At 36.1% G+C, this 24,083-nt stretch overlaps 1 protein-coding gene across 2 annotated transcripts in view; it reads left to right on the top strand.

Annotated features, from left to right (window-relative positions):
* The window catches only part of RAB6A (RAB6A, member RAS oncogene family), a 79,104-nt gene that overhangs the window by 37,065 nt on the left and 17,956 nt on the right, over positions 1-24,083 (top strand). The window contains exons 3-6 of one of the 2 annotated variants that reach the window (XM_057553201.1): positions 7,865-7,918; positions 9,510-9,615; positions 11,434-11,545; positions 17,064-17,157. In XM_057553201.1, coding sequence (XP_057409184.1) covers positions 7,865-7,918; positions 9,510-9,615; positions 11,434-11,545; positions 17,064-17,157 — 366 coding nt within the window. Of the gene's footprint in view, positions 1-7,864; positions 7,919-9,337; positions 9,444-9,509; positions 9,616-11,433; positions 11,546-17,063; positions 17,158-24,083 lie in introns of both variants that reach the window. The other variant, XM_057553199.1, reaches the window with a different exon arrangement.

The raw sequence follows: 24,083 nt of genomic DNA, 5'->3' as shown, positions 1-24,083 counted from the left end.
ATGCAAATGAATGTAGATACAGAGGTTATTCTCAAAATGGACCTAAACACAGACCTAAATGTAAAACTGTAATAAACTACTGGAAGGTAACATTGGAGAGAACCTAGATGATCTTGCATATGGCAGTGACTTTTTAGATACAACACCAAAGGCATGATCCATAAAAGAAGCAGTTGATAAGCTGGACTTCATTAAAATTAGAAACTTCTGCTCTGCCAAAGACAGTGTCAAGAGAATGAGAAGACAAACCATAGATCTGCAAAAGGCAAACATGACAATAGACTGTTATCCAAAATATTCAGTGGGATCTTATAATCGATAGTAGTAAAGAATTATTAATTCCTTACATTTTGATAAATTTTGACAGATATGTACACCTATGAAGCTACTACTACAATCAAGATTAAGAACATTTCCATCTCATCCCCAAAGGAATTTGTTTCTAATTAAGCCTTTTATTAAAACCCATAACGATCATGAAACAGGAATGACTAAAACATAAACATGACATTTAAGGAAAGTCACTTCTTAAAAGCCAATGAATATGTATAGTATAAATTTTATTACATTCTTTTGAATATTTCAGAAATGGTTTAGTTACATCTTAAGACACTATGAAAAGAGCAAGTTTAGAAATGAAAAAATAGTACAATTAGCAAGAGTGCTTTGGGTTTTTTTGGACCCGTTTATATCGGATATCCTCAATTTTCTAGGTCCCTGCAACTCTACAGCTTATAGCTTCACCTAGATGACCTCTTGCATACCATATTTTGATTCTGAGCAATGCTTCTCTCTCTCTTCAGCAGAGAAACTATAAATACCAGTCTTAGGGACTGAAGAAAGTATTGATGTCATTGAGCCATATGTAGAAAGTACGTGAGAGTGTTAAGCTCAAATCTTTGGGAGTGGAACCAAATACCATACGCTAAAAAATTTGAACTAGAGTCAGAGTCTTAGGCTAAAGAATTATGAGCTAGAGCCTGTAGTTGGAGTTCTCTGGGTATTTCTGAAGTATTTCATTTTACCCAAGTTCTCTGTGAAATTAAGGAGATCTTTCCGGCACACCTAAAGTGCTGTTGCTTCTTATGCACTAAGACTATTGCTGCTGTTCATTCAGACATTTATAAGGGCAGTGATGTTGATGGGGTAAGGTTAAATAGAATTTGAGAGATAAGGAAAGATTTTGATTCTTTGTGAAAAAGTTGTCGCTAGTGAAGCCAAAATATCACTGTACTTTGGCATTAATAGGAGACACTGATTTACAATGTAAACTACAAGTTTTTGTAAGAATTAGGTACAGTCCAAGGTATTATCTTAGTTTAGCTCTAACAGGAAAATTTGGATAATGTAGCACCCCACATCCTTACCTAGAGAAATCAGCTTGACAGCATATCAAGTATTAACTTGATATATGAAGAATTGACCATATGTCGTTAGCTGCCAACTTAGTTATCAGGTGAAGAGTTGTTCAGTGGATTACTTGAAGATTCCCTACCCCTACCCCCACCATACACACAACAGAAGGACTTCTGAAATGAATAATTGAAGAGCTAGTCTCATAGCTAGAAATGTATTATTGAGCCATATGTAATATATATCTGAAACTTAGTGAAGTTTTATTTCACAAAAAAGATAAATTTTATGTAATTCATAATTCATGCCCTATTTATGATTCCTTTGCACTGAATTAATTTCATTTGAAAAAGACTAAACTGGTTGGCCAGAAGAGTCCTTAATTGACCATATTTTAGTCATTATTTCAAAGTAAAGCAAAAAATCTAAGTTATCTGGGAAACTTATGTCTAGTTAGAGAGTCTGGAAACGTTTCTCTTAAGTTGCTCTAGCATTCACCACTTCTTTTTCTTTTACCAATTATAAACCCACAGATTTTTCTAACAGTTTCAACTATATCAGTTTGAACCATATTACATTGCTATTTTTATCATTCAAAAATGGTATTAAAAAAATGGTATAATATTGGCCATTTTATATAGTTCAACTTAATATAAATAAGCTCGGGAAAGATTCCCACAGTTGGAGTAGTTTAATTCTTTTATTTGAGGAAGATTATATTGCTCAGAGTAACTTTAGAGATTACTTTGAATTTAGAGAATTTCTTGGCTGTTACAAATCAACAGTTAACTTCAGGACAGCATAGAGAAAACAGTGGGTTTTATTTATTTATTTATTTATTTAATTTATTTTTTAAATTTTATTTAATTTTGGCTGCGTTGGGTCTTCGTTGCTGCGTGCAGGCTTTCTCTAGTTGTGGCGAGCTGGGGCTATTCTCTGTTGTGGTGTGCGAGCTTCTTATTGCCGTGGCTTCTGTTGTTGCGGAGCATGGGCTCTAGGCGTGCAGGCTTCAGTAGTTGTGGCACGTGGGCTCAGTAGTTGCGGCACGTGGGCGCTAGAGCATGCGGGCTTCAGTAGTTGGGGCGCGTCGGCTCTAGGGCACGCGAGCTTCAGTAGTTGTGGCACGCAGGCTCAGTAGTTGTGGCTCGCAGGTTCAGTAGTTGTGGTGCACGGGCTTAGTTGCTCCATGGCATGTGGGATCTTCCCGGACCAGGGATCCAACCTGTGCCCCTACATTGGCAGGTGGATTCTTAACCACTGCACCACCAGAGAAGTCCAAACAGTGGGTTTTAGACACTCTAATGAACTTGTCCAGAAAGATGGTGGTGGTGAATAAATATATCCTTAATCTCTTTAGGTTAAAGCTCTAGATTATTCTATACAGAATTCTAGTTTATCAGTAGAAACAAAATCCTTAACAAGATGGACTGTTTTGCTGATTCTGTGTTTGATTTGTCTTTTTATCTTTGTTTAATTTTTAATTACTTTTTTTTTTTTCCTTTTCCAGAAGTATTGTCTTTTTATTTGGGGTGGGGGTGAGGTTCTTTTTTTTGATTGTGGTAAGAACACTTACATGAGATTTTACCTTCTTATTAGATTTTTAAGGGTATACAATACAGTATTGTCATCTATATGCACAATGCTGTGCAGCAGATCTCTAGAACTTGTTCACCTTGCATAACTAAAATTTTATGTCCATTTTAATGACTCACTTTTAAAATTCACAGACTCTACCTAGTTTCTTTCCTAATCAACAGAAATATAATATGGCACAAAGATATCTAGGGGAAAAATGTATATACATATATTTTTTCCCACATATGTACATATATGTAAACATATTTTTAAATGGGATTCCCTTCTAAACCAGATTCTGTATCAGCATCTTCTTTCTGGGGTCGTTTTCCTTTCCTCATTCTTTTTATTTATCTCTGTTACTCAATTTTAGATTCTTTTAACTTCCCCACTCTTTTCTTCCTTTGGTCATTGCCTCTTTCAACTCATTATTTCTCTATTTTCTCTTGCTAGAGAAGGCAGCAACCAGGCAACAGAGCTTTACTTGTGTTTGGACCACAGAAGGAAACTGATTATCATTGCTTCGTACAGAAGAAAACTTGTTTTCCTTACCTAATTAGTTTTGTATTGGAAAAATCATGTCCCATATGGAAAATCATAATGTTTATGGGTCTCTGGCTTCTGTGGCATCACACAGGTGACAAACCACTATTTACAGAGTCAGACAGAATAGTAGTTTACACCTGAATCTTTTATAAAATAGCTGTTGGGGTAAATAAGCACCATTCTAAGTGGAGAGCATCCAAATAAAATAGCTAAACAAATAAAAGTTACTGTTATCTTGGCTCCAATATATTTGGATAAGCCATTGTTCAACCTTGAATTGTGAGCTCCTTTTATAAGTACTCAGTTTAATTTGTTTTTTTTTACAAAGCAGACCCCTGCCCCCTCAAAACCAATGAATTAGTTAACATTTAAGATAATATGAAGTTGTAAATTAAGATACATGGGAGAATTTTCTCTTACCTTTGGTTTCTTCTGCAGTTATTGTCTTTTGCATGTTTTTAAGGAGATGAGCAAGAGGCAGCACTAATGTCTCATCCATCTTTTATGAAAATTTGAATTAGTTCCTCATCAGTAGCATTCAAGATGCTGGAAAAGCTGATAACGATTAGTTTCCCAGCCATCTCCTTTCTGTTCTTCCTGCTGTTGGCTTAATTCTTACACATGATCGACTTCTATGCTGTAATAGCTCAGCTTGGAATAAAATTAACTAAAAAGAAGAGTAACAACAGGATGTTTTTCAGGTTAATCTTGATCTTAACGAGTTCAGTGATATAAGTGATGCACCAAAACTAGGATAGTACAGTGCAAGGAGGGGACTGTTGTACATTTTATCATAAAGTCTGACTTTGTACTAATTGTAAAAACATTTATGTCTTGACTGTGAGATCTGAAAATGCTTGTTTCTATTTATAGCCATTAAAAATTATTTTGGGCTGTTTATAACAAACACAAAACAACATTGATAAGTGACATGAGAATATTTTTTCATGTAAAAGAAGTCTAAAGGTAGTGTGTTTCAGTGCTTGTGTGGCAGCTCCATGGTCATCCAGGACCAAGACTCCTTCTAACTTTCTTTTTAACCTGATCTAATATATGACTTCCATATTGAAATTTGCCTCATGGTTGGAATGGTTGGAATTCCATGGTTGGAATGGTTCCTGGAGTTCCAGCCTTGGTAGCCACAGTTCAGGAAGAAAGACGGAGGAAAGGGGGGAAAAAACAAGAACATACCTCCCAACTGAGTTAACCCCACTTATTTAAAGTTCAAAGAAGCCTGGAAAATGTAATTTTTTTCGTGGGAAAAGTATGGTTTTAAGTAAATGTTTGATTGTGTTAGTAAGGAAGAAGGGGTAGATGGATATTTGTATAGGTAGTTAACTACCTCTGCCACACTGTCTGAGTAAATGAGGTTCTACTGGTGAGATTTCTTTTTTTTTTTTTTTTTTTTAATAAATTTATTTATTTATTTATTTTTGGCTGTGTTGGGTCTTCGTTTCTGTGCAAGGGCTTTCTCTAGTTGCGGCAAGCGGGGGCCACTCTTCATCGCGGCGTGCGGGCCTCTCACTGTCGTGGCCTCTCTTGTTGTGGAGCACAGGCTCCAGACACGCAGGCTCAGTAGTTGTGGCTCACGGGCCCAGCTGCTCCGCGGCATGTGGGATCTTCCCAGACCAGGGCTCGAACCCGTGTCCCCTGCATTAGCAGGCAGACTCTCAACCACTGCGCTACCAGGGAAGCCCGGTGAGATTTCTTAAATGCAGCTATGCCACTCCTGTACACTCCTGAGGTTTGTCAATTAGATGCTCTTGCATAGTAATTCAAGTTTATAAGCCCATTGTCCCACCCTATGGCAGATATAATTCTCAGATTGAATGTCATAAGGTGAAATTAGTACTTAGGTTGTGTATTAGTCACATAGTTTGGGATAAAGGAGGAAGCATCTTCTTCTGTTGTTGTTGTTTGTTTTTTGTTTTAAATTTGGGACTTTTTTTTTTTTTAATGGGATTGATTTATTTATTTATTTATGGCTGTGTTGGGTCTTCGTTTCTGTGCAAGGGCTTTCTCTAGTTGTGGCAGGTGGGGGCCACTCTTCATCGCAGTGCACGGGCCTCTCACTATCGCGGCCTCTCTTGTTGCGGAGCACAGGATCCAGACACGCAGGCTCAGTAATTGTGGCTCACGGGCCTAGTTGCTCCGTGGCATGTGGGTTCTTCCCAGACCAGGGCTCAAACCCGTGTCCCCTGCATTGGCAGGCAGATTCTCAACCACTGCACCACCAGGGAAGCCCTTGTTGTTTGTTTTAAAATACAAGTCTGTGTGAAATGGAAATCAACAAAACTACTCAAAAAAAATAAAGAAGACCTAATTAAATGGAGAGACATCCCAGGTAAATAAATCAGAAAACTTAATATTGTTAAGGTGTCAGTACCAACCACCCAAAGCAATCTACAGATTCAGTGCAATCCCTATCAAAATTCCTACTGCCATTTTTGTAGAAATGAAAGACCTTATCCTCATTCACCAAGATATTAATAGCCAAGGTATTATTGAAAAAGAAAAATAAAGTTGGAGGACTCACACTTCACAATTTCAAAATTTCCTACAAAGCTACAGTAATTAAAACAGTGTGGTAGTGGCATAAGGGTAGACATACAGACCAATGGAATAGGATTGAGAACCTATAAATAAATATATATCTCTCTTGGCAATTGATTTTCAGTAGAGGCACCAGGCCCAACATACAGAATAGGGGGAAATATTAGAAAGTTACATATCTGATAAGGATTTAATATCCAGAATATATAAAGAACTCCTACAAATCAATAACAAAATGACAAACTCAATTTAAAGATGGGCAAAGGACTGAATAGACATTTCTCCAGAGAGGATATGCAAATGACCGATAAGCACATGAAAGCATGCAAAGATGTTTAGCATCATTAGTCATTAGAAAAATGCAAATCAAAACCACAGTAACATTTCACTTCACACCCACTAGGATGGCTATTTATATAGAAAAGGGAAAATAGGAATATATCACTAGTGGGACTTTAAAATAGTGCAGCTGCTGTAGAAACTTTCCTCACAAAGTTAAGTAGAATTACCATATGGCCCAGCAATTTTACTCCTAGGTATATACCAAAAAGAATTGAAAACAGGAACTCATAGTAGCCAAAAGTGTCTATCAATAGATGAATGGATAAACAAATTGTCATATATCCATACATTGTAATTTGGTATTGCTTAATGGGTACAAAGTTTCTGTTTGGGGTGGTGAAAAAGTTGTAAATAGTGTTGACAATTGTACAGTTGTGAATGTAATTAATGCCATTGAATTATACACCTAAAAATAGTTAAAATGTCAAATTTTATGACAATTTAAAAATAAAACCTATCTTTATTTTATTATTTTTTAGAAAGTTTTTTTTTTTTTAATATTTATTTATTTGGCTGTGCCAGGTCTTAGTTGCAGCATGCGGGATCTTTGTTGCCGTGTATAGGCTCTTCATTGTGGTATGCGGGGTCTTTTTAGTTGCGGCATGTGGGATCTTTAGTTGCGGCATGTAGGGTCTAGTTCCCTGACCAGGGATCAAACCCGGGCCCCCTGCATTGGGAGTGCAGAGTCTTAGCCCCTGGACCACCAGGGAAGTCCCAAAACCTATCTTTAAAAAATTACATCAGTGTCAGTGTAGGTTCATCAGTCATAACAAATGTACTACCACTCCGGTAGGGGATGTTGACAATAGGAGATGCTATGCATATGTGGAGGCAGGGGGGAAAGGGGAATCTCTGTACCTTCCTTTCAGTTTTGCTATGAACCTAAAACTACCCTTTAACCCTCTTAACCATTTTTTTTAAAAGACTTTTTTAAAGAGCAGTTGTGTATTTTATCACAATTAAAAATTTTTTACATATATGTATAAAGTGTATGTAAAAATATATAATGTATGTGAATATATATGATATATGAAGTGTATAAAATATGTACATAAAGATAGATTTTTAAAGTATATATAAATATAAAGCAAATATAGAAGTATATATTAGAAAGAGTTGGACTTTTATTCCCAACTCCACAGCAGAAGCTTTGTGTCTTTAGGCAAGTTATTTAACTTCTCCAAACCCCAATATTGTTATGTATAAAATGAGAAAAATAATGATGCTACTAGCTACTTTGTAGAGATGTATTAGCATTAGAGATGATCATGTAAAGGGCCTAAAAGAATCTCTGATACACAGCAAGTGCTCAAAAGGTAGAAGCCATTATCACTGAAAATTTTGTTCATTTTTATTTGGCTATGATATGTTTATATGTTTATTCATTATTTCTTCCATAATCATAATTCCCACTTGAACCCTAAACTGCTGACTGCCATTAAACTATTACTATTTTTAACTTCTTTGTTTTGTTTTGTTTTGTTTTGTTTTACAGGCAACAATTGGTATTGACTTTTTATCAAAAACAATGTACTTAGAGGATCGAACAGTGAGTAATGTTTTCAGTGTGCAATTTTCTGCAACACTCCAGGATAGAAAATTATGATCAAAACTATAATCAATGATTGTCACCATAAGAAGTACTAAGCAAAGTTGCCAGAGTTAGTTTACAGGCCTTGAGAAAAACTGTTATTATAGAGTGAGTAGTACTTAGGTTAGCACTTTGAGTTTTTTATCCCCAAGTAGAATCCAAAGGGGAGAGAAAGCTGTTACTTGTAAAACCCTGATGACCCTAGGCTTGTTAAACAAAATTTTGTCTTGATTTGGAAAATTATAACAAATAGCATTGAGATAAGAATATTTTCATGAAGAAATTAGAGCTGCTAAAGACCTTTTGAATACCACTCTTGAAGCATTCAAAAAGATTTCATTTGAATATCACACAATTTGTGAACTTCAAGATTTTATTTGTCAGAATATGATATGTACCAAAGTGACTATGAATAGAAAAAAGTAATGTGTATTTACTTGTTAGATTTTTGTCTTCTGTCTTTTGGAATACTCCTTTTAAGTGCAATATAAATCCTGTATTCTAGCCTGCTATCCCTTGAAGAGATTCCTGTCACCTAAACAGTGACTCTCTTAAATGCATTATTTTGGGATCTATACCCAAAAAAGTTATCTCTAATGCTATTTCTTATAAGTTTGTGAGTTTTTTTCTTTTGGATGTTCTCTTTTATGTTTTAACATATAGCATTCTATTTCTTAAAATTTGAAAACAGAAATTGCTTTATGATGGTAAGAGAACTTAATGCTTCTTTTCAGGCTTTTCTTCCTGGAATGTAGATGTGAAAAAGTAAGAAAGTAAAGATATTTTTATGTAAGGTTGCAAAAAGATATTTCTCCTTTTTGCTAGATTATATACAGTGTTCTAGGAAGAAATGTGTGGGAGAAACATAAGCACAGTAGTCAGAGATCCAATTTCAAAGTGTTCTGGATCCAATAGAGAAAAGAGACATTTTATTTTAGTTTCAGAGAGGCTTGCAGAAAAGCATTAATTCCTTTTCTCTGATAGCCTGAGCTGCTCACTGACATTTACCTTTGTTTTTCCCTTTTATGTTCACTATTTGAACATCAGCAGTCTACTTTTGCTCTCCGGAAGGCATAGGATTCAAAGAGAGGTTACAGGGAGGGGAAAAAAAAGGAAGCTGTACTTCTGATTCTGTGAAATCTTTCATATTGCCATTTTTTTTGAGTTATGTACCTTCAGAGCAAGCCAAATTTAAATATTATTCCCTTTTGAAAAAGGAAAGGAGTTTTGTGTTATTTTCATTCCTCACATCCCTGTAACCTTTTGCATGAGTTTCCTTTTTACCTCCTTGCCACCCTCCTCCCTTTAAAAACATTATTTCTTTTCAGTATGAGTTTGGTTTTTTTTTTTTTTTATTTATTTTTTCCCATCCCACAGATCAGGCTGCAGCTATGGGATACTGCGGGTCAGGAACGTTTCCGTAGCCTCATTCCCAGTTACATCCGTGATTCTGCTGCAGCCGTAGTAGTTTACGATATCACAAGTAGGTATTTTGCAACGGGTTGACCTTTCTTATTTTTCTTGCTTGTTTGACTGATTTTATTGTTAGGTACGATTGCAATTATGGGACACAGCAGGTCAAGAGCGGTTCAGGAGCTTGATTCCTAGCTACATTCGTGACTCCACTGTGGCAGTTGTTGTTTATGATATCACAAGTGAGTGGGGGGGGAATTATGCATTTCTAATCTTTCAACCTTTAGCTTAGTTGCATGCATGTTCTTGTCTTGTGCTTGTTTTCTATACTGGCATGTAAAAATGAGTTTTATCATAGCAAACCTTATCACAGGCCAGCTAGGTCAGAGTATTTGCTTTGGTGTTTGTACCAATATGCTTTATTTCTTCTGTGCCAGGTTTTTTTGCCCTGTAAATTTTCCTTTAGATCTAATTATGAATCGTCTCCAAGGCTTTCTTAGTATCCTGTTATCCGTACACCATAATTATGGTTGGAAGAATGTCTCCTTTTTTATTTAACTTGATCTCAGATTTCTCTAAAATAAAATAATCTGCATTTAAGTCTCTTGCCAAGTTCTCCAGATCCTTCAAGGCTTCTGTTGAGACTGTTAAAAGCTTCCGCTAGCCAACTTTTCTCTGCTTTCCCCTTCCAGCCATCCTCTCTCTATAGAGGAAGGCAGAGAAAACATAATGTGCAGTTTTCTATTAATCATTTTCATTTGAATGAAATCTGGATTCTCTGACTTATTTACTTGGTTGCTAACGAATTATACTTTCATTTCTCTCCAAGAAAAAAATTTAAATGGGAGACTAAAAAAAGTAATGGTCTTCCTTTTTCTTTTCCTTCAAGACTGACTAATAATGCCTTTGGCTTTTTAAGTGACTGTAAATTTTGAATGGAGCATTGGTGACTGACAGGGAAATGCTATCTGATTAAAATTGTCTTTGTAAATCAGTTTATGATATATTAGGCAATATTAAGCATCATTCTGTATAGTGCTCCATAATTTATAGGAAGACCAGGATAGTACCACATCTTAGACTTCTTTAAAAACATCTTATATAAACAATCTACTGATTTGAGCTAGTCATATTATTAGTGTACATTTTTGCATATTTGCTCAACCAGAAATCATATCTACTTAACAATAATTGCAATGGCAGAATTCTAAGAGGTTTGCATTCAGAGACTTTTTTTTTGGTTAGGTGCCAAATGCAGTCTTTCTTTTCTTGAAGCTTTTCTTTGGGTTGCTACTTGTTTTAAAAATGTATGTTCATTATTGTGCATTCACAAGTTTTGCAGCTTTAAAATGTTTGTGCTTACTTTAACCAAATCAAGTAAAACCTGGTGTATTTTTCTTTGAAATTTGTGCACATGCCATTAAAATATTAGCAAGTTGTTTTCTTTAGCTGCTGTAAGATGTATTGAAGTACTCTACTTAGAATCCAGGGCTAGAAAAGATGGATTTTGTTATAAGTGATTCTGGTACATTAAACTAATATACTTCAAGTTAAAGTGATCACAAACTGAATAAGCAATGCAAACAGAGTGGTGTTGAAAGCTATTTAAAGGCTTTACAAATTTTGTGGATGTGTTGGGACTTACTGGCTGACATACTTTTGGAGATGCTTTCTTTGTCATGTTTGGTATGTTTAAGTAATCAAAAAAGCATTGTGGCAACATGACACCATATTATCTGCCATAGCTGTCCTTATATTTAAAAAAATTTTTTTTCAATTACATACAGTACATTATACTCACTTGGTCATGTCCAAAAATTTTAAACTATTATAAAAGGTACCTTAAGGACTTTACTATTGTGATTTGTTTAGATCATTGATATTTATACTCAGATAAAATGGAGTTATGTTGCAGGCACATTAAAAGTGGGTCCTAATGTGCCAACCCCTTTCCAACTTCCAGTACTTTGTTTTTTTCCTTTTTTTTCTTTGTTTGGTCCTTCACTTGGGGAGGCACTTGCAATAACACTAATCTCTCTGTCCACCCTCCTATATACCAGATGTTAACTCATTCCAGCAAACTACAAAGTGGATTGATGATGTCAGAACAGAAAGAGGAAGTGATGTTATCATCATGCTAGTAGGAAATAAAACAGATCTTGCTGACAAGAGGTATGGAATGATTTCATATTTGTATGGAATGTTTGATTTCTTTGCTAAGCAGCCTGTTATTTTTGTTAGTGAAAAATTGCTTTAAAAGGAGACATGTTTAATCCTTAATTTTATACCCCTGCCCCTTTTCTTTAGTGTGGGGACCTGAAATAGAAAGGTAAACATTAAACTCAGTCCTGGGAACTCCCTGGCGGTCCAGTGGTTAGGACTCTGTGCTTTCACTGCCGAGGACCCAGGTTCAGTCCCTGGTCGGGGAACTAAGTTCCTGCAAGCTGAGCAGCATGGCCCACCCGCCCTCCCCACACACACACACAATAAAACACACAGTAGGGCTTCCCTGGTGGCGCAGTGGTTAAGAATCTGCCTGCCAATGCAGGGGACACAGGTTCGAGCCCTGGTCTGGGAAGATGCCACATGCCACAGAGCAACTAAGCCCGTGCGCCACAACTACTGAGCCTCCACTCTAGAGCCTCACGTGCCACAACTGCTGAAGCCCGCATGCCTAGAGCCTGTGCTCCGCAACAAGAGAAGCCACCGCAGTGAGAAGCCCGCACACCGCAACCAAGAGTAAACCCTCGCTCACTGCAACTAGAGAAAGCCCGCGTGCAGCAAGACCCAACGCAACCAAAAATAAATAGATAAAATAAGTAAATTTATTTAAAAAAAAAAACACACATTAAACTCAGTCCTTAAAGGAAACTAAAATTTTTGGTTTTGTGTAAGCTCGTGTGTAAATAACTCTTGTGCAAGATTGTTTACACATGAAGTTGATAACTATTTTGCATTTTTTAGGGCTCATAAATATGAGCAGTGTTCTGTTAAAGAACAAAATGTTTTACAAATCCTATCGTTAAAAAAGTATTCGTAATGATTAAATGCACACTCTTTTGGTAGTCTTCTTATAAATATTCATTATAATTCAGTGGTGTAGTTTTTTCTTTTCTTTTTTTTAATTGTATGGTTGAGCCAGACTGTGATGTTGAACTGAATAGCTTGATTGTGATACCTTAGTCAAATGAGCAAAGACATATTCAAGTCACGGGATGCAAAATGTATTAACATTCACTGTAGAACCCGTGGCTTGAATATCTGCCTTTAGCATTCCTAAGTGATCTACTGGATATTCTTTCTGCTTTAAATAGTCTTGACCATTTATTTAATATTCGAAGCTTTTACTATTTATTATTTGTTTATTCATTAGTTGGATACTGAAATTCCAGTGATGAACTTTTGCTATTAATTAAAATGTTGCAAAGAAACCCAATATGTTCAAAGACTTATGAAATGTTAAGCCCATTTCTGCCATGGTACCTCATTTGGAATTGGCAAGAAAGTCTTTCCTAATTTGAAAGTAAATTCAGTGTATGATTTCAACTTTTCTTTATGAAAATCATTTTTTGGACATCAGTTGCTATCATAAATTTTCACTATTTTATTTATCTTCGGTATGAGAATTTGAAGATCATATAGGTATATATTCTTCTAGTGGAGAGTCGCTAGATATCTTCACTGTTAAATAGAAAAATTGTATATCTGAATTGTTTCCCTTTATAGCCAGAGTTATCTAAAAGGATGCTTACAGCATCTGTTCTTTTATTGCATAATATTTGAGTATACAAATGCTAGAAACATCTAAATTATGTTTACAATAATTTTTCTTTAAGGTAATATTTGTCCATTGCTTTAGAATTACCATATTTCTCAGTAATTTTTGCCAGACTATCACCCCTCAGTTATCCACATTTAAAAGAATTAAGAGTCTTTAAAAAAAATTTTTTTTTAATTTTAAAAAATAAAAGAATTAGAGTTTTGTTCGTTCCACTAAAATAATTGGGGGGGGGGTTCATCTATTTTTATTATTTAAATTTTAATGTAATAGTTGCAGGATTTTTTTTTAATTGAAGTGTAGTTGATTTGCAGTGTTTCAGGTATATAGCAAAGTGATTCAGTTATACATATATATATGTATTTATCCTTTTTCAGATTCTTTTCCATTATAGGCTATTACAAGACATTGAATATAGTTCCCTGTGCTACACAGTAGGTCCTTGGTGTTTTTCTATTTTACACACAGTAGTGCGTATCTATTAATCCCGAATTCCCAATAAAATAATTTTTAAATGAGTAAAAGTTTTAAATTTTTTTAAAAAGCATTAAAAGAAAATCTTTTGGGAGTGAGTGACCTTTTATAAACATGACGTGGAATCCTGAAGCCATAAAGGGAAAGATTGATAAGTTTGAATACATAAATATAAAGATCGTATTCACCTATTAGGTTAGCCATTATTAGGAGGATTAATAATGCACAGTATCGTCAAGAGTCTGAATAAACGAACACTGAAAATGTAACTAATATAATCTTTAGAGGAAACGGTTTAACATATCAGTATTTAAAATACTCACTGACTCAAATCCGCCTCCAGTAACTTATTCCACAGATATACCACAGAAATGTGAAAAGATGAACATGCAAGAAGTATTATTACATTATTTATAATATTAAATAATTAAAATCAGTCTAAATGACTGCTAGTTGTAGTAGCATTTTATAAATGAAATTCTTCTAGCCACTAAAAAAATGAGAAGAATTTATTGCTGTCTAATACATGAAGCTTAAAAAAAAAAAAAACTTGATCAGTGTGTATACATGAATCCTTTTTGTTTAAAAAATATATATATACACACACACCATCCTATATATATATATATATATATATATATATATATATATATAGACATCTTTCCTTTGGCCTAGAACAAATCTGCAATAAGCATACATGAACTTAACTGTAGTTATCTTTGGGAAGAGAGTGGGATTATAGAGGAGTTTATTGTAATGATTGGTCTTTTAAAAATTACTTTTGTAATCAGAAAAAAAAAAGTTTTAATAAAAACAATTCAAAGTTAAATGACTTTACTACTTTCTCTGACAAGTAAATATTTTTTTCGGGACTTCCGTGGTGGCGCAGTGGTTAAGAATCTGCCTGCCAATGCCGGAGACACGGGTTCAATCCCTGGTCCAGGAACATCCCACATGCCACAGAGCAACTACACCCGTGTGTCACAACTACTGAGCCTGCGCTCTAGACCCTGCAAGCCACAACTACTGATCCCGCGTGCCACAACTACTGAAGCCCGAGCTCCTAGAGCCTGTGCTCTGCAACAAGAGAAGCCACTGCAATGAGAATCCCGCACACCGTGACGAGGAGTAGCCCCTGCGTACCACAGCGAAGAGTAGCCCCTGCTTGCTGCAACTAGAGAAAGCCCACGTGCAGCAATGAAGACCCAGTGCAACCAAAAATAAATAAAATTGATTCTTTAAATAAATGAATAGTTTTTTCATGAAAACTTGGAGGAAAGACCAGAATATATGTTTCCGTGTCTCAGCACCTAGATTCTCAGTATTCTTTATGTCCCCTGTGGCCCAGTGAGTCCCAGGTGTTTCAAACCTGAGAATCACTTAGTAAACATGGCTTATTAGATCTCTTTTAAGATTCTGGCTATAAAGGATCATGATCAACCTTAAAATTTTTAATGTTTTTGATCCTCCTTCCAGATTCAGTTATTTTAACTAATCTTTATAGGTGCTTCTGACAAACTCAAACCACAGTTGTGAACATTGCTATAGCTAACTTTCAACCATTTTAAGGGGGTGACTTATAGTCTAAAACTAGTTAGGATCTCTGCCTGGAATTCTTCACATGTAGGATTTACAGACTAATAATCATTCATTCAGGAGGTATTTGTTGAGTATCACTTATGTTTCAGAGAATGCCACTCTAGGATAGAGTAGTGAACAAAAAAGACAAGTCTTCAAGGAGCTTTTATTCCAAGAATAAACCAGACAGTAAATAAGTCAAAAAATACATAGTATTGGGGCTTCCCTGGTGGCGCAGTGGTTAAGAGTCTGCCTGCCAATGCAGGGGACGTGGGTTCGAGCCCTGGCCCGGGAAGATCCCACGTGCCGTGGAGCAACTAAGCCTGTGCGCCACAACTACTGAGCCTGAGCTCTAGAGCCCGTGAGCCACAACTACTGAGCCCACGTGCCACAACTACTGAAACCTGCATGCCTAGGGCCCATGCTCTGCAACAAGAGAAGCCACGACAATGAGAAACCCGCGCACCGCAACAAATAGTAGCCCCCGCTCACCGCAACTAGAGAAAGCCCGTGCACAGCAAAGAAGACCCAACACAGCCAAAAATAAATAAATAAATAAATAAATTTCAAAAAAAAAAATAATAATTTTGTTTTTAGAGAGTGGAGAAATTCAAGAATAACATCTTGTAAACAAGAAGACAGTGGAATCTAGTACATAGGTATGAGTTTGGGGAATAAGGACAGTTCCTCCATAGTAGTAGGATTAGACGTAGAATATAAAAGGCACACAAATAGGTAGATTGGAGGATAGATATGGTGGGAGCTTGTAGAAATTCTCTTGCATTGCTTTGGTGGTCTGTGTTGTAGGAAGCAGGATTTATCAGCTGATGGTTTAGATCCATTTAATTAGAATAGTTGCATATTTATTAAACACCTGTGTGATTGCTAGGTGCTAGGAACACTAAGATAAACGGGATAGTCCTGCACCTGAAGAGCTCACAGCTTGAGAGACACTGCTAATTATAATGTACTACAAAATTCCCTGTAAAAGAAGTACTAATTTGACTCACTTGTTCCACTTGTAGAAATCCACAAAATCCAACCTAAAGAAATGATCCAAAGTCACAAAGCACAAAGATGTTCATAGCAACATTTTTCACAGTAGTGTATTGGGTTGGCCAAAAGTTCATTCGGGTTTTTCCATAACATCTTATGGAAAACCCAAATGAACTTTTTGGCCAACCCAATAAAATTTGAAAACAACATACATTTCTAACAGTTTGAGACTGGTTACATAAATTATGGTAGTGAATTGACAAATTGTCTAGCCATAAAAAGTTACTTTACATAAAAGTTTTTAATCACAAAGCTAAATGCTAAAGCTAAGAGAAAATAGCATGCTATTAAGATTTTTAAAATTAAAAAAATACAAGATGAGCTTAGCAGGTAAAAGCAAATCATTAAAAAATGCCTTTATAAAAACATTTGGTTAGATATAACATACACACAGAAGTGCACAGAATATTAAATATAGTTCCCTATGCCATACAGTCGGACCTTGTTGTTTAATCCATTCTCTATATACTAGTTTGCATCTGCTAACAAACTCCCACTTCATTCTTCCCTCCCCCCAGCAACCACAAGTTTGTTCTCTATGTCTGTGAGTCTGTTTCTGTTTCATAAAAGTTCATTTGTGTCATATTTTAATTCCACATATAAGTGATGTTGTATGGTGTTTTTCTTTCTCTTTCTAACCTAAGTGTACAAATTTCAAGTATATTGCAGCTTGATAAATTTTCAAACTAGTCTTGCCTGTATAACCACCATATCAAGAAAAGTTTTTTTCAGAACCTTGTTTATAATCGTTATATCATTATCTTTCAAAAAGATGAGTTTGTGTATCTTTTTTGTTTTCCACAGGCAAGTGTCAATTGAGGAAGGAGAGAGGAAAGCCAAAGAGCTGAATGTTATGTTTATTGAAACTAGTGCAAAAGCAGGATATAATGTAAAGCAGGTAAGTGTTTTTTCAGTATGGGTGAGTTGAAGTTATCAAATTGAAAAAACATATTATAAAATAATTGTGTGAGTTTTCTATTCTCTAGTGTAAGATTTTCTTCCACTTGGCAATAGCAGGCCTCATGAATTAGCGACATATCACAATGAACAGTGAAAAATCTAAATGTGGCATAGTTTGGGAAAAAGAGAAAAGACTTGCCAAACTTTTCAGATTGTTCGTAGGACACGTATTTCATTTTGATTACAAGATTATGATTATAAGATGATTGCTAGGTTGTAAACTCACCATACACTCACTACATCCCAACTGCATTGTTTCAAGGTAAATTTTCCTTATTTTAGTATTTGATAGTAAGATTATGATAAAGCAGGTATTTGCTTTCAGGCATGGTATTTTGCTTGTTGTTGTAAAAATACATTCTGGTTACTTTGTCCTTAATAAACTGCTGGTGTTTTAACAGAGTTTATAACAGGAGTGTTTTGGGGATAGGAAAATATGGGGAGATCTCACATTGTCAAACTGTTTTCTAAAAGATGGGGTAACCAAAAACTTACCTGCTTAATTCTTCAGGGCTACATGTCGTATAGAGTAGTGGTCCCAGATTTATAGGATTTACCTCCCAATAAATTATTTTTTAAATTCTACATTATCAGTAGAGGGGTAAAGTAAAATCCTTGAAACTGAATAAGTAGAGCTTTATGAAAAATTCTCTATATTGTTTTCATTTTTGGTCATCCCATCTCTCTTTGCCTTGAAACATATGTAAGTAATACTGAATTGTCACTAATTCCCTCCTCCTAGTATACTGTTTCATGGCTCCATATCTTTGTTCATGCTTTGTTCTCTTTGCCTAGAATACTCATGTTCTTCTTTCCTGACTGATAACTAGTCATCCTTTTAAGTTTCAGTTTAGATGTCAGCTCTTCAGAGACATTTTCTCTGACGTTTGCCACCATACCTCCAGGTATTATCATCTAGGTATTATCATTTAGTGATACATGACTCTCTTCTGTGTTGCCATAGATCCTTGACTCCTGTGAAACCACTGTCATAGAACTTACCACGTTATATTGAAAATAGCTCTCCCATCAAAATTATATATTCTCAGACCTGCCCATGTATTTGGAATTTATTAAAGAGTTTGAGTAGGGTGGGATGAATTGGAAGATTGGGACTGACATATATACACTACTATGTATAATATAGATAACTAATGAGAACCTACTATATAGCACAGGGAACTCTACTCATTGCTCTGTTGTGACCTAAATGGGGAGGAAATCTAAAAAAGAGTAGATGTTTGTATATGTATGACTGATTCACTTTGCTGTACAGCAAGAAACTAACACAACATTGTAAAGCAACTATACTCCAGTAAAAATTAATTTTAAAAGAAGGGTTTGAAAAATAAAAGTTGCTGTAATATTATCGTATGTCACTGTTCTAAGACAAAGCAATGGTAGCTTCATCTAGCTTTCTCTATTATAGACATTTTGATAAGGATATGAAATAGTTGCTTATATATTAGAATATGGCCTTCTCCAGGACATCTTTCAGTCTGGGTTAATGTCTAAAGAAAGGGTTGCTATGGCCCCCTAGTCCTGACCCTAAGTAATCTCATAGGTTTAGAAGCTCTGAAATCATCAGCATACAGTAGGCACCAGTATCTTCATGATATTTAATTGCTTCCAAGTTTACATAACTCCTAGGATGTTAAGAATATGGGGTATGTCATTCATTTGTTATTTTATAAGCACATACTTTTTAAAGCTTTATTGAGGTATAATTTACATACCACAAAATTCACTTGTTTTAAGTGTATGATTCAGTTATTTTTAGTGAATTTACATCATTGTGCAGCCATCATCATAATTCGATTTTAGAACATTTTCATCACTAGGCATGTAATTTTTCCTAATAGCCTGACCCATACAGACAGATATTGCTAGCCATTGGTAATGAAGAGAGACTTCTTTTACAAAAGTCTTATCCTGAATTCAAAATCCATTTGCTACTTTATTATTTCTCCTTATTTAGATGATATGTCTGAACATGTCCGGCTCTAGGCACGCAGGCTTCAGTAGTTGTGGCATGCGGGCTCTAGAGCACATGCTCAGTAGTTGTGGCGCACAGGCTTAGTTGCTCCGCAGCATGTGGGATCTTCCTGGACCAGGGCTCGAACCTGTGTCCCCTGCATTGGCAGGCAGATTCTTAACCACTGCGCCACCAGGGAAGTCCCGTAGCTTCCTTTTTAACTCACAAAAACCATTACTTTTCATTTTATAGAGAGTACCACAGTATATTAGAATTTTATTTCAATATTTAGAGACCTGTGCTTTGTCAACTCATGTAATTTAGTTAAGGAAGAAAGAAATCCTGGGACCCCCACGTTCCCATGAGATAATGAAACCAAAAGAGAATTAAAATCTGACGTTAATAAGCACATTTAAGTAACAGGTCAAAAAATCTTCCCCTTTTAACTGTCAATAGTTCATCATATAGAATACATTTCTGTCATGTGTGAAAATTACTGACTGGTTTTAAGTATTAGCTAAGAAATAAGTCATATTTTTTTATAGATTGTCTATTCCTTGAATCAGTTTTTATAAAGGAGTTTAAGAACTAATTAACTAGAGTATCATTAAAAAAACTTAATTATTTAAATGACCAGAAATGGAAGAAGTGTCTGTCTTTTTTCTTTTAGTTGCACTACAAATCACCCCAGTGTTAAAAAAAAAAAAAGCCTTTGATACCACTTGATATATTAGCTGTATAGAAAAATTCAAATTTTCCTAAGTAAAATCTAAATCAAATCTGCCAAATAACCATTGCCCAATTCTTGACTCTGGACAATGCACCTTGTGTGGTTGGAGTTCAGTGCTTATTTTGCAAATCTAATGTTTACCATGCCATTGGAAACTTTGGCAGTAGGGAAAAGAATTGTGACAAGTTTTCTCCAAGACAGATGTTTTTGAAACCCATACAGTTTACCATTGAGGCTAAATGTATTTTTCCTCCACCTTGCTGTCTTTGGTAGAGAGTAGAATACCTTATATCCAAACAAAGATAAGAAAGGATAGAGGTTTTAGAATGGCAAATTGTACCTAGGAATATCTCCTAAGATTAGAGAATTGTTTTGTTTTTTTTGTTTTTTTTTTGTTTTCTTTCGTGTGAGGGCTTTCTCTAGTTGCGGCAAGTGGGGGCCACTCTTCATCGCGGTGCGGGGGCCGCTCTTCATCGCGGTGCGCGGGCCTTTCACTATCGCGGCCCCTCCCGTTGCGGGGCACAGGCTCCAGACGCGCAGGCTCAGTAGTTGTGGCTCACGGGCCCAGTCGCTCCGTGGCATGTGGGATCTTCCCAGACCAGGGCTCGAACCCGTGTCCCCTGCATTGGCAGGCAGATTCTCAACCACTGCACCACCAGGGAAGCCCTAGAGAATTGTTTAATGGTTCTCAACTTTAATGTGCATAATAGTTATCTGAAAGTTTATATACTGGTTCCTGAGGCATGACTCCTGGATATTGATCAGTAAGTCTAGGCTAGTGTCCTAAAGTCTACATTTTTAATAAGAATCCCAGGGAATTTCTCATGCAAACTGTACTTTGTAAAAAGACACAGGAAGCCATAGAGATGGTTTGGCAAGTATGTCAAATCTATTCAGTTTGATAATTGTTTGAACAAATATTGATTCCGTACCCCTGCTAGATACAGAAGACAGGCTTACTACACTCAAACTGCTCAATCTTTTGTAGAAGCCAAATTCAGATTACAAGGAATTAAATGTCATGTATCTGAGTGTCAAAAATGTGTCTTCATAAAGTAGGAGGACAAATGTAGTGAAACCTAGAAGCTCTTGTGATTTGCTCGTATTCACAGTTTAGAACTAGTCATTTAGATACCAAGTCTTATTGATTCTACTTTTCCCATTGCTGTATTAAGGCCCTTGTCTGTTGCCTTGCCTGCTCCCATAGCTTATTAACTGGTATTGGCCTCCAACCTTGCACTACTTTAGTTTACTCTCCATCCTGCTACCAAAGTGATTGTTTTAAAATGCAGATCTGATCTTGGAGAGGCAGCAGTGAACGGTGTTTTGAAGTGAGATCTGAGTTCCCTGCCCAAGAATTGAACCTGGGTAACCTGGGTGAAAACCAGGAATCCTAGTCCACCAGGGGCTAGAGGCTAGAAGCAGAGTTCCCCTGGCTCTTGCCTCCATTTGAAAGCAAAAGTGTTTCAAGGAGGCAAAAACTGTAAAAACAGGTGCAAAGGTGCTTTGCAATGACCTAGAGGGGTTGGATAGGGAGGCTCAAGAGGGAGGGCATACGGGGACATGTGTATGCATATGGCTGATTCGCGTTGTTGTGCAACAGAAACTAACACAGTATTGTGAAGCGATTATACGCCAATAAATATCTATTTAAAAAAATGTACCCTTGTAGTAATCAAAAGCAAGTTAAATGTTGATGATATATTCATTTGGGCCAGAAAATTGGCAAAAATTATAAAAATTGCAAGAACCCATAATTGGCAAGAAGATGAGGAAATTTTCTCATTTTAGTTAATTCCTCATGTTAAGTTATTGGTGCAGCCTTTCTCGAGAACTATTTTGCAATAAATACATAAGGCCTTAAAAAAAATGAAAAGTTTATTATTAAAGGCAGAGCACAACAAATGGGAGAGCACACAGAGAAACAGTTTAGTTAAGACAGAAACAAGGCAGAGACACACACCCGGAGAGAAAGGGTGTGGGCGTCCTCCCTAACGAGGAGGAGTGCAGTAAAGAGAGGCTTAAGTCATTTATATAGGGCAGTTCTTCTGGGTCTTTGTTTACCTTTGGCCAATTATCTGGTTTCTTTTTCTGCACCTGACCTGCCCTAGGACCCTCCCCAACATGTGTGTGCAACTTTTTTCCAAGATGGATTCCAGCCCAGAGGCCTATGGGGGGGCCTTGGCATCACCTGTTCTGCGGTGGTGACCCCTCTTTTTTGACCCACAAGGAGCCTTTCTGCGCATGTGCAATGTCTCCCTTGCCCCAAGGATGGGAAATATATGACCTCTTGAAATTTTACTCAAACAGGGTTTAGCCCCTCTCTGTTCCTGCCATGACTGTTATCTTAAAGTGTCCTCAGGAGACAAAGCCCGGCTATTTACCCTGTTTCTGTTGTTATTTCTATTTTGAAGTACAAACAGGAGGCTGGTTGTAAATATCTAACCTGGGGCCCACCTATCTCCTGTCTCAGGAAATGCACATAGGAGGCTAATTGTAAGTGTCCAGCCTGAAGCCCATCTTTTTCTTGCCCTAAGAAATGTAAACAGGAGGCCAGTTGTAAATGCCTAGCCTGGAGCCCATCTATCTCCTGCCTCAGATCTGCTTAGGTTACATCTGAGTTTTATCCTGAATTTTAAGCAAACTCCTTAGTATGCTACACCCTGCTGTTCAGAATCTTTGATCTGGCCCCTCCATACATCACTATCCTGTTCTTTGGCCACTACATACCCATACAGTACTTCTTAAAGTGCCCCAAGTTTACTGTGTTCTCACATTTCCATTGTATGTGATTGTCCTTCTTTCTAAAACACTGTTTCTTCCCTGTCTGCTATTTGTAATTAAAATCTCAGTTTAAACATAATCAAATTTAGATTAAGTGCTTTTCCTATCTGTTGTAGTAGCACCCTTTTTTACTTTTAATATTGAAGTTTTTTGTCAATTCTGCCTCCCATTAGACTGAACTCAATATACTAACGTTCATTGAATGAAAGAATAATATACTGTATTTATTTAATGAGCTTGAGTCTGTCTTAAGAATTTTCTAAGCTGGAGTGAACAAGCTTAGAGAATGTAGGTTACATGGGGAATTGTCCTTCATTCAGTATTTTGACTGCAACTTAGGTATAGATACATTGAGTTTCTTTTAATTCAGCTAAACTTTTATTGAACTTTTTTTTCCATTAGTTTATTGAGATAAACATTTATGTATAGTGAAATGCATACATCTTGAGTTTACAATTAGATGAGTTTTGTTAAAAGTATATATAAATATAATGACCACACTAATGAAGATATAGAAATATGTTGTTTAATTTCCAAATATTTGGGACATTTCTAGATATTTTATTGTTATGGCTTCTAATTTAATTCTGTTGTGATCAGAGAATATACTCTGTAACATTTCAGTCATTTGTAATTTATTGAGACTTGTTTTATAGCCTAACATGTGGCCTGTCTTGGTGAATGTTCCATGTGCACTGGAAAAGAATGTCTTTCTGCAGTTGTCAGATACAGCGTTCTATAAATAATATAAATGAGGTCAAATCTTAGATAGCACAGTTGATAGCCTTGTTCAGATCTTAGATAGCCTTAGTAATTTTGGAGGGTAGTTCAATTAGTTACTGAGAAGGGGGTATTAAAATCTACAACAACAATATTTGTATCATGTGTTTTGTATATAGTTCAGTCAGCTTTTTTCTTTTTTTCCTTCGCCATGCGGGATTTTATTTCCCGGACCAGGGATTGAACCCAGGCCCTTGGCAGTGAGAGCACGGAGTCCTAACCGCTGGATACCAGGGAATTCCCTAGTTCTGTCAGCTTTTACTTCATGTGTTTTGAAGTTCTGGTTTTGGGTGCATACATATTAGTTAGCATTGTTAACTGTCCTCCTAATGTGTTGACTTTTTAAATGTTAAGAAATACTGCTCTTTATCTCTAATAATATTCCTTTTCTTTATCTGATCTTAATATGGCTGCACCAGCTCTCTAATTGCTTATTGTTCACTTGGTATATCTTTTTCTTTGTAAAGTGGGTCTCTTGTAGATGGCATATGGTTGGATCTTCCTTTTTTTTTCTCCAGTCTGAAAATCTCTGCCATTTAATTGGAGTGTTTGGTTTATTTAGATTTAATGTAGTAGGACTTATGTCTACCATTTG

The sequence above is a fragment of the Balaenoptera acutorostrata genome, chromosome 9 (genome assembly GCF_949987535.1).
Source record: "Balaenoptera acutorostrata chromosome 9, mBalAcu1.1, whole genome shotgun sequence".
Lineage (NCBI taxonomy): Eukaryota > Metazoa > Chordata > Mammalia > Artiodactyla > Balaenopteridae > Balaenoptera > Balaenoptera acutorostrata.
Note: the sequence above shows the minus strand (reverse complement) of the source record. Positions and strands in the feature narration are given on the sequence as shown.